This window comes from Neoarius graeffei, chromosome 19 (genome assembly GCF_027579695.1).
Source record: "Neoarius graeffei isolate fNeoGra1 chromosome 19, fNeoGra1.pri, whole genome shotgun sequence".
Taxonomy (NCBI): Eukaryota; Metazoa; Chordata; class Actinopteri; order Siluriformes; family Ariidae; genus Neoarius; species Neoarius graeffei.
This window is the reverse complement of record NC_083587.1, coordinates 53,452,287-53,463,723: the sequence shown is the minus strand read 5'-3', so window position 1 is coordinate 53,463,723 and position 11,437 is coordinate 53,452,287. Positions and strand designations below refer to the sequence as shown.

Sequence of the window (11,437 nt, the reverse complement as noted above, 5' to 3'; positions counted from 1 at the left end):
ATTTACCAATAAAAAACAATTTTACAAAGGTGAGTTTCAGTTACAACAGTTCTTCTTGGCTAATTAATCAACCGGAAGACCCGCCCCCTCACCTTTTGATCTTGTCTGATGACGCAGCTGGTTACCCTGAGATGGGATTTTTTTTTCTTTTTCTAACGATCAGCAAGTTGAGGAAAACCCAGATGTTATCATCACAGGTAAGCATGTTCTTACTCATCAGATTCACTGATATTTCATGATCTCCTTGTCGAACCCTTTAGAATTTTCTATATTTCTGCATAAATATGACCGAAAACATCATCAGATTTTCACACAAGTCCTAAAAGTAGATAAAGAGAACCCAGTCAAACAAATGAGACAAAAATATTATACTTGGTCATTTATTTATTGAGGGAAATGATCCAATATTACATATCTGTGAGTGGCAAAAGTATGTGAACCTCTAGGATGAGCAGTTAATTTGAAGGTGAAATTAGAGTCAGGTGTTTTCAATCAATGGGATGACAATCAGGTGTGAGTGGGCACCCTGTTTTATTTAAAGAACAGGGATCTATCAAAGCCTGATCTTCACAGCGCATGTTTGTGGAAGTGTATCATGGCACGAACAAAGGAGATTTCTGAGGACCTCAGAAAAAGCGTTGTTGATGCTCATCAGGCTGGAAAAGGTTACAAAACCATCTCTAAAGAGTTTGGACTCCACCAATCCACAGTCAGACAGATTGTGTACAAATGGAGGAAATTCAAGACCATTGTTACCCTCCCCAGTATTGGTCGACCAACAAAGATCACTCCAAAAGCAAGGCGTGTAATAGTCGGCGAGGTCACAAAGGACCCCAGGCTCGAACCCGGACCTTCTTGCTGTGAGGCGACAGCGCTAACCTCTACACCACCGTGCCACCATAGACTATATGTACAAAAGAAAACAAAAGCAACAAACAAAAAACATACCAACAAAGTATAATATCGACCAACTTCAACTCGAAATCCAACTCGCGTGGTCGCCATTTTCAGAGTGATGATGAAATCATAGTGGTGTAGTGGTTAGCACTGTCGCCTCACAGCAAGAAGGTCTGGGTTCGAGCCCCGTGGCCGGCAAGGGCCTTTCTGTGCAGAGTTTGCATGTTGTCCGCGTGGGTTTCCTCCGGGTGCTCCGGTTTCCCCCACAGTCCAAAGACATGCAGGTTAGGTTAACTGGTGACTCTAAATTGACCGTAGGTGTGAATGTGAGTGTGAATGGTTGTCTGTGTCTATGTGTCAGCCCTGTGATGACCTGGCGACTTGTCCAGGGTGTACCCCGCCTTTTGCCCGTAGTCAGCTGGGATAGGCTCCAGCTCGCCTGCGACCCTGTAGAACAGGATAAAGCGGCTACAGATAATGAGATGAGAATCGTCTAGGTGTCGATAATTGTGGAACGGTGTCTAATTGTGGACAAAGGTGTCAATACTTGTGGAACGGTATCACGTGATCTGATATGCTCAGTAATCAAGAATCAACTCATTTTTTTCCAGTGGAAGTTTGTGTAATTATTCATGCACAATTTACTTTTTGAAAGCCTTTTCTACTTTTGCAATGGCCAAAAGATCGTTAAGGTGTTGATAATTGTAGCCGTTGCTCTATTTCATAATAATGAGAACATTTCAAAATTATGACTTGAGATTATTCATTATTCAGAGATTAAGTCATAATTTTCCATCCATTATCCATAACCGCTTATCCTGTCCTACAGGGTCGCAGGCAAGCTGGAGCCTATCCCAGCTGACTACGGGCGAAAGGCGGGGTACACCCTGGACAAGTCGCCAGGTCATCACAGGGCTGACACATAGACACAGACAACCATTCACACTCACATTCACACCTATGGTCAATTTAGAGTCACCAGTTAACCTAACCTGCATGTCTTTGGACTGTGGGGGAAACCGGAGCACCCGGAGGAAACCCACGCGGACACGGGGAGAACATGCAAACTCCGCACAGAAAGGCCCATGTCGGCCACTGGGCTCAAACCCAGAACCTTCTTGCTGCGAGGTGACAGAGCGAACCACTACACCACCGTGCCGTCCTAAGTCATAATGATGTACTCTCTCATGATTTAGTATGATCATATAATCATGACTTAGATTTTCATTATAATTCATTCTTGATTCTAATAAGATTTTATCTCATAATAATGAGATCCTAAGGCATAATTATGAGATACGAGAGTCATGATTATAAGAACATGATCTTATGAGAACCCTTCTCAATATTATGGTGGCAGAAACAAGCTTCCATAGTTACCACCTATTCTGGCTAAATTATTATTAATAATAATGTGTTGATAACTTGTATAATACAATGTAATAATAACCAACGTTAGTGAAAATTGTACAGAAAACAATATTGCATCATGGATAGTTATGAGTATTCCTCATTATCTTGTTACCTTATGATCAAATCTGAAATAATACACTTAAGGACAGACCCAAATAAATACAAATGCAAATACAGTTTCATGAGGAGCATTTATTGTCTAAGAAAAAAGTGACACCAAATGCAGCTAATCTGTACAAGGTCTCTCTCTCTCTCTCTCTCTCACACACACAAGCACATAATCACACAGTCTAATTTATACAGAGAAACACTGCATACGTCAGCTGGTGCCCGACTCCGGCTCTGGAGACTGCAGAAATTCGTAGGGGTCGTGAACCATCTCAGCCTGGTCTCCGACACCCAGGTGAGGTGAGCTTCCTGCTTGCAGGGGGGGGGGAAAGTAATTTTACTTATTTAACCCAGATTAAAATACCTACAATGTCACCGTTAAACAGTAAACTTTAAACACAATCACTGTGTGGCAGCGGGGGCGTGGTCAAGCGCCGGTCTGTGACCGGAGGGCAGAGTCAGGGAAGTGGCAGAATCACTACACCTGTCAATTAACCTGTGTTTGTGTGTCTTCCCAGTGACCACGCCCTATATATAGAGAGAGAGAGCGAGAGCAGAGGAAGTGAGCTCTCTCCTGAACCAGACGACCTGTATGTGTGTGTGTATGACTGGGAGAGTAATTTGTGTCTGAAAAGAACAAATAAACTAAGTTATGGAACTTTATTCTGGCCTGCCGTCTTTCTGTGCTCCGTCCCGGGTTTCGGCACCACTGTGGCAGTTCGTAGGAGGGGGAGGGGCACAGAAAGACGGCAGACCAGAATAAAGTTCCATAACTTTAGTTTATTTGTTCTTTTCAGACACAAATTACTCTCCCAGTCATACACAAGTCGTCTGGTTCAGGAGAGAGCTCACTTCCTCTGCTCTCCCTCTCTTTATATAGGGCGTGGTCACTGGGGAAGACACACAAACACAGGTTAATTGACATCAGGTGTAGTGATTCTGCCACTTCCCTGACTCCACCCTCTGATCACAGACCGGCGCTTGACCACGCCCCCGCTGCTACACACTGATATCAAATGGAGTTTTCATATGTAGGAATTTTTATTTGGTTCCAGACATTCCACAAAAAAAATAATCGTGACTAAAGGCACAACGCCATTCCACATTGTCTTTGAGTTCAGGGTCTATGAACAAGGAGGTGGAGTCTATCTGCCTGTCAGTTCTTGGTGAATGAAGTCTGGTCTCTGTGCTGGTCAAGTCAAGTGAAGGAAGTGTCACCTCTGTGGTTGAAACTTCCAGTTCCAGTCTTGGTAAAAGAGGCGTGGCTTTTGTACCTGCCAGTTTTGGTGTGCATCCTGAATTGAACGTCAGTCATCCCAGAAGGAAAGATACAGACTCTATACTCTAATCTTCTAGAATCTTTTAAACCCATACAAAAAAAAAAACCAAAAACCTCACCATTATCTCAATTCTTTGCCTCCGATGAGCTTTACTCATCTTTAATCATAAAGCAACCCTGAGTGATAAAGGTGCTCAATAAACACAAGGAACTATTAACAACACTTTTAACCTCTTAAGGCCCAAGGTGTTGGGAGGTATGACTCACTGAGACAGACATACCCAAAACAAGATCAACTGTGACCTACTGCTCACTTACCTATCCCCCCATTCTCGCTTATATCAGAATCCAAACAATCGCAGGAATCGGACACTTATTATGACTGTTGACTTCAACAAATAATCAACCCTGAAACAAGTAAGTAAAGAGCAGTGTCTCTCCCCAAGGATTACAAATAGCATCCTGGTAAACTGTCATTTTGAAATAGCATTTTGCTTCTTGAAATGGCGTCAAAATCCACCCTATAAGTTTCGTAAATGCATTCAGTCAGGAAACAGGAAGTTGATGTGATGTGTGACAGACCTGAAAACGGTATACATGGTAAAGAACCCCAAGCTGAAGCTCGGTACCAAATATCAAGCAGTTGTGGTTTGTAGTTGCGGAGAAAAGTGTTAGGAAAATTTTGTAATTCCACGCTATATGTTTTGTAAATACATTCAGTCAGTAAACAGGAAGTTGATGTGTGACAGACCTGAAAACGGTATACATGGTAAAGAACCCCAAGCTGAAGCTCGGTACCAAATATCAAGCAGTTGTGGTTTGTAGTTGTGGAGAAAAGTGTTACGAAAATTTTGTAAATTCACGCTATATGTTTTGTAAATACATTCAGTAAACAGGAAGTTGATGTGCGACAGACCTGAAAATGGTACAGATGGTGTAGAATCCCAAGCTGAAGCTTGGTACCAAATATCAAGCAGTTGTGATTTGTAGTTGCTGAGAAAAAGGGTGTTTCGGATGGACGGAAATACGGACGGACAGACAGAGGTAAACCAGTATACCCCCATTCCTTCAGAGCGGGGGTATAATTAATCAAAAATAGCTCCACAATTACAATGATCAGGTTAATATACATAATCTTGGTCTCTATGGATTTGTACGACCTCATATATTTCCAGTATCAGTAGCACTGTGACTGTTACTATGCTTGAGTAAATTGTGATAACCCAACCAAGCAACTGACATTTTTTTTTTTAAAGGTCCCATGGCATGGTGGTTTGTTGATGCTTTAAACGGGCTCGTGGAGGCTTCCAGATGTTATATCCGCAGCCTTTCTCGAAATGAACCCTCGGCACGTAGATATAGCCTCCTGGGAGAAAGCCCCATTTCAGCGCTTTTCCCAGTGCGTCGTTTTGCTAATGAGAAGCAGGAGGCGGGGAAGGGTAGAGGGTGGGGGCGGGCCATGGGGGGAGGGGGAGGGGCTTGACCAAGCTGTGCGCGCGCACACACATACTCGCTGCTATCAGCGCCTGTAGCCACGCTGCTAAGACAAAACCCTGTTCTCCCTCGGACTCCTTTCGTAAACTCAAAGTGACACAGAGAACAGAGAGTGAGAGTGTTCGGAGTGGTAGTTTACGAATGTATAATACCCTAGGCTTGAACACGCACTCCATAACCAAAGAGGATAGAAGCAGCAACTACAACAACATATCGCTTATCCAACAGAAGACATGCATTGCGGAGCAATAGTCAAACATAAGCTCATAAGTTACAGTCGATTTCCAGACTAAACTCAGTTTAACACAGCATGCTGCATGCTCTTTAGTTTTGTAGCGCAGATTACCTGGCTAACTACAGGAAGCGGTTAGCTGCACAGCTAATGTAGCCATTGCTAGGCTAACGCACCGATTTTAAAACACGGCAAAACGACCAGTTACACACTTACTTGTTCGGTGTTTGGTGCTGATGCGGCAGGGATGCTTGGTACGGACCCAGGCTTCAGTGACAGTTGATGTGCAAAACCTGCCCTGTACTGTCCCAAGTTGTGGAAACATTCCTCAGGAAAATGCTTCCGACAAACATACACCGTCTTAGGTAGACTCGACGGCGTATTATTGAAGTAAATAAAATTAAGCCACTGCGTCTTCAGGGGCTCTCCCTTCGGTAGTAAAAACACACTCTTTTCTGTGTTGTCACATCCATGTACAGCGCAATTTCCATGTTTCGCTCGCTTAGGTGATGCCATGTTGTTGTGTCCTCCCTCTATGGTCTCCTCACTACAACTGGGCGGGGCAATCCATACGGTGGGTGGGAATCCAGAGGGGGAGCGTGGGGATCATCTCCCTTGCTGACGTAGTAAAGGGAAGAGCTTATCAACGCGCCGTTTTGACGCGCCATTCTCAAATGTTGGGCATAGTTTGGTTTACACATTATGAAATTTCTAGCCACTGGGGTGACTTAAGGTCAGAGGAACTCATTTTAACGTTAAAAAACCTCAGAAAGTGAAAATTTCATGCCATGGGACCTTTAAAAATCCTCGCCTAAAGTTTATTCTCGACTAGACATGCACAAAGATGCCATTTTTTTTCCATTCAGCAACTCCTTGACTACAACTGGACCAAAAAACAGAAATACCACAAAGTATATAGATCCTACAAAAGTTTTTGCAAGTATAGAACTTACCAAGACAGCATTTTTTGAACTTTTTACCGGAAGTCAATTATAGTAGCGTTCGGCTGGTTCTGGTACCGTGTCCATAGGGTTTAATTAATAAGCAGTAATTGTTTCAGAGTCATGTTTTCTTTTCAGTGCTGCATGGTGTGTTACCTAAATGGTGCTGGTCTCTCTCCGAGGCATTGGAGAGAGAGGAGAGATTGGAGGAAGGTCTGGATCCGACCCTGTCCACCGCTGCGTCCTGGAATTCCTGCAACAGCTTGGCCGTGTCATCAAAGTGCTGGTGGCTCTCCTCATGCTCGGGCTCTTTCTTCACAGGCTTCCCTGCTACAGAATGGGGAAAAAAAACGATGAGAGATGAGATGTGCATCAGTGCTGCTCAGTTGTTCCTTCTGCGATGAAAAGATGAAAGAAAGACTTACTCAGAGGGTTCAGCATGTCCAGGGTCATGTCTGGGTAATTCTTTAGACTCATGAAGTCCAGGACCGAGCCGCTGTCCATCATGGCTTCGTCTGTACTCTGAGATCATAAAGTGAGCAAGAACGGTTAGTCTGCCATAAGACTTGATGGAAAAAAGAGTTTAGAACAGTCCACATACAATTGCTTTATAAATACGATTCGAAACCTTCCGTGTTGATCTTTGATGGTTGTCCCCTAAAACTTTATTTATTGCCTTAATAGTGTCATAAATTAGGACATGTTTCATGCAAATAATCCTCATATGCACACATAGTCATGTCTTATGAATATGTACATAAAGGACTACTCTGTAGGTCTTAGATCAAATTATATTCTCCTACAGCTGTTTCATCAGTTGGCATGTTGGTGCTCCTTTGAATGAATGTGAAGTTAAAAGGCACCATAAGACGGTGGAGTAACACAGGAGGCTCTGTTTCACGTTCTCACATTCCTTCATCAGTCATGGAAAAGATTCTTAAGCTGGGCATACACTGCGATTTTTGGCCCGATTTTGACACGATTTTCACTCGTGCGACTATTTTGGAGATCGGGCCGAGTTTTGGCTCAATCGTGCGTCTCGGATCGTGTAGTATACACGGGGTAACGACAAGCGATTAACACCTCACGACCTCCTCCCGATCGACCGGATGAAAATCAAACCTGTTTGAAATCCTGAGCATCGGATCCGAGCATCGCATCGTATAGCGTGAGAACAGGAATCGTAAGCTGCGTGCTGTTTACCCCTGCGATTCACTCGTACAGTGTGAGCAGCAGCTGAATACCGCGATTGAAAAAAAAAAAAAAAAATCGCACAGTGTATGCCCAGCTTTAGATAAACAAACTCTTCATTGTTGTGTTGTAATGCAAACAGCATTACCTGCATATCACACAAAACAGACTTGGCTTCATCCACTGGCATGTTTCTTTTCTGAAAAGGAACACAAGTATTTTATTTCTTTTTTTTTTTTAAAGTTGCCCGACTTGTATCACCACAACCCCTTTACACCAATTGTAGTACATCACCAAAACACACTTGGTGTCCAAAATACTTCTGCAATTTTGCACTGGAGAAAGTAATAAAAGCTTAAAACCTCTCTGCATCTAAATCATTGAACACTTGCCTCAAAAAGTGATCACTTGCACTACCGTTCAAAAGTTTGGGGTCACTTTGAAATGTCCTTATTTTTGAAAGAAAAGCACTGTTCTTTTCAATGAAGATCACTTTAAACTAATCAGAAATCCACTCTATACATTGCTAATGTGGTAAATGACTCTTCTAGCTGCTAATGTGTGGTTTTTGGTGCAATATCTCCATAGGTGTATAGAGGCCCATTTCCAGCAACTCTCACTCCAGTGTTCTAATGGTACAATGTGTTTGCTCATTGCCTCAGAAGGCTAATGGATGATTAGAAAACCCTTGTACAATCATGTTAGCACAGCTGAAAACAGTTGAGCTCTTTAGAGAAGCTATAAAACTGACCTTCCTTTGAGCAGATTGAGTTTCTGGAGCATCACATTTGTGGGGTCGATTAAATGCTCAAAATGACCAGAAAAATGTCTCGACTATATTTTCTATTTGTTTTACAACTTATGGTGGTAAATAAAAGTGTGACTTTTCATGGAAAACACAAAATTGTCTGGGTGACCCCAAACTTTTGAACGGTAGTGTAGATTAGCAGCACAAAAATTAAATACGCAAAGCCACACCTCCTACCCACGTGTTACACTTATGGCACATAAGGGAATGAATTATGATGTTTTTTTTACATTCTAGAGAAGCCATTGGCAAAATTTGTCTTATAAATACTGTATCTATTTAAACAAATATCCATCCAAATCACCATCCATCCACATATCATTCAAATCTCCATCCATCCCCCTCTCTCTCTCTCTCAACTTATATATATATATATATATATATATATATATATATATATATATAAGTTAAGTTAAAAGTCCTTCCCGCGCCATGTGGCGCATTGGGTGGCGCCGATGTCCGCTGTTTCTGCAGCCCTCGGCCTCTCGCCTATTACATAGCTACGGTTACAGTGGGGGGCTAGTCCTCTGGTAACCACGAGAGTTTAACTCCCCACTCGCATCTGTATTGCAGCGTGCCTTGCCAGATGGTAGTAGGTACCATTTTTATGATAGTCTTTGGTATGACCCGACCGTGAATAAAACTCACGATCTCCCGATTGAGAGGCGGACATGCTACCACTAGGCCACTAGTTGGTCATCCATCCATCCATCCATCCATCCATCCATCCATCCAAATCTCCATCCATCCATCTATATATCCTCTTTCCTCATCCGATTTCAGGTGAAAAGCAGGGTACATCCTGGGCAGGTCACCGATCTATCACAGGGCTAACACAGAGACGAACAACCCTTCACATTCACACACATGGGCAATTTAGAGTTGCCATAAGCTCCGTGGCAATTATTTGTCAATTTTGTAAGTCATCCAGGTCTCAGGAACCACAGCAAGTCTGTCTGAGATACTGATTCACATAGCTTGGTTTGATGTGTAACTATTTTGACAAACCAGCAGTGGTAACCATTGCTTTTTTTTTTTTTAAAGCTACATTAGCCTCATTGCTCCAGTGCAAAACTAAAGAAACATTTCATACACCAAATGTTTTAATCAGTTACATTTTGGGCAAACTATCGGTGTAAGTAACATCCCCGGGTACCTGTCGGATTTGGAAGGTAGCCTTGGAGTGATCGTTGCCTGTCATTTTATCTAACAGATCATTGACGAGCCTCTTGGTAAAGCTGCCACAGTCCTTGACAAACTCCTGAAGGCTGAACATGACCATATCACATATGGACAGAGATACTGATGTTAATGCGCACAACCACATAAAATGTAATAGTTCGACAAATGAAAGACAGGAGTAACGAGTTAGCATTGACTAGAACAATACAATAGATACACCACAGTACAGATCAGTTACACCACATACAGTTCGCACATACAATATACAGTATGGAAAATATAGACTATAATCATAAACAAAACCCGTTAACGGATTGTACAAAATTCTCTCTTCATAGCAGATGGTAGGACAGATTGAGAGTTTTGATGGCACACCTGAGAGCGAACTGCACCCCTGTCTCGTCTCCATAAGCTGAATACAGCGTATCCATCTCCTCAGGAAGCAGGTCCGGGTAGATGGAGTTGTTCTGCAGCGTCTGAGTGTTGTACGCGCTACTCAGGAACGTCACTGAACGCAGAAAAAAAAAAAGAATGAAATCAGAACTGTGCACCAAACATAAGCAGTGCGCATAAAGGTGAGAGCTTTGGACTAATTACCCTTGTGTCTCCGGTCATCTTTGAATCCCAATGTTGTAAGGCCAGGTAAGAGCTTATTGCAGAGCGAGCTTAAATCTACGGTATGAGTCTCTTCATCTGTAAAATATTGCATTTTAGAAACAGGAAGGATTTGGACTGTAAGAGTAGTTGTATTTGAGCAATGTGATGCACATGTAGGTGTTTTTCCACTTCTGGTACATTTTCTGGTCCTGATACCATTTTCCAGAAAATTTCTTGAAGAAAAATCTAAATTTGTTCACAGAAATCTTTGTTCCAAAATTAAAATGACTTGTATTTAAACTCCTTGTTGACAAAATAAACAGAACGTTGTAAGGACCATCAACGTAATTTATGATGCTGCACCCCTTTTAATTAAACAAGAACTAATTACCATTATTCTATCCACATTCACTAAGCAATTATGCGTTCTGATTGGCTACTCTACTACTAGGATATCAGCTCATATACCGTGAGTAGAGAAAAACAAAATGGCGGAGCGTGTTGCTGAACCAACCGAGGACGTAATAAAAACTAACCCCCCCCCCAAAAAAAAATACAAAACCCCAGCAACAAAATATGGAATGAAAGTATGAATATATTTGATGGTAAGAATGTACCTTATTTTTTCCTCAAGTTTTTTTTTTTTTTCAGATGATGTCACTCAATCGAATCGTACATGGCTTATAGCCTACTCGGTGCTATGCACCTCGTTGGCTATCAGCTCATGTACGACTCGATTTGGTGGAATAACTGTTAAATATTTCTCATACAACCCCAATTCGTAAATAAAAACAATGTGGTAATTCGCAAATCATGGAAGCACTATATTTCACTGAAAATAGTACGAGGACATACATTCATTCCATATTTTTTTCTTTGTTTTTTTTGGGGTTTTGTTTTCGAGTAGAGTTTTTATTACGTCCTCGGTTGGTTCAGCAACACGCTCCGCCATTTTGTTTTTCTCTACTCACGGTATATGAGCTGATATCGTAGTAGTAGTAGAATCAGAGCGCGTATTTTCTCATATCCAGTGAATGTGGATAGAATAATGGTAATTAGTTATTGTTTAAGATCTCATCTCATTTCGTTATCTCTAGCCGCTTTATCCTGTTCTACAGGGTCGCAGGCAAGCTGGAGCCTATCCCAGCTGACTACGGGCGAAAGGCGGGGTACACCCTGGACAAGTCGCCAGGTCATCACAGGGCTGACACATAGACACAGACAACCATTCACACTCACATTCACACCTACGGTCAATTTAGAGTCACCAGTTAACCTAACCTGCATGTCTTTGG

At 42.3% G+C, this 11,437-nt stretch overlaps 1 protein-coding gene across 3 annotated transcripts in view; it reads right to left on the bottom strand.

Moving 5' to 3' along the window:
* Positions 1-2,487: 2,487 nt before the first annotated feature.
* Positions 2,488-11,437, bottom strand: part of brd9 (bromodomain containing 9) — a 30,229-nt gene continuing 21,279 nt past the window's right edge. For all 3 annotated transcript variants that reach the window (XM_060900290.1, XM_060900291.1, XM_060900292.1), the window contains exons 11-17: positions 10,143-10,238; positions 9,921-10,053; positions 9,520-9,631; positions 7,704-7,754; positions 6,790-6,886; positions 6,521-6,694; positions 2,488-2,727 (exon numbers count right to left, since the gene is read on the bottom strand). In XM_060900290.1, the coding sequence (XP_060756273.1) occupies positions 2,630-2,727; positions 6,521-6,694; positions 6,790-6,886; positions 7,704-7,754; positions 9,520-9,631; positions 9,921-10,053; positions 10,143-10,238 (761 nt within the window). In that variant the 3' untranslated portion in view covers positions 2,488-2,629. The remainder of the gene's footprint in view (positions 2,728-6,520; positions 6,695-6,789; positions 6,887-7,703; positions 7,755-9,519; positions 9,632-9,920; positions 10,054-10,142; positions 10,239-11,437) is intronic.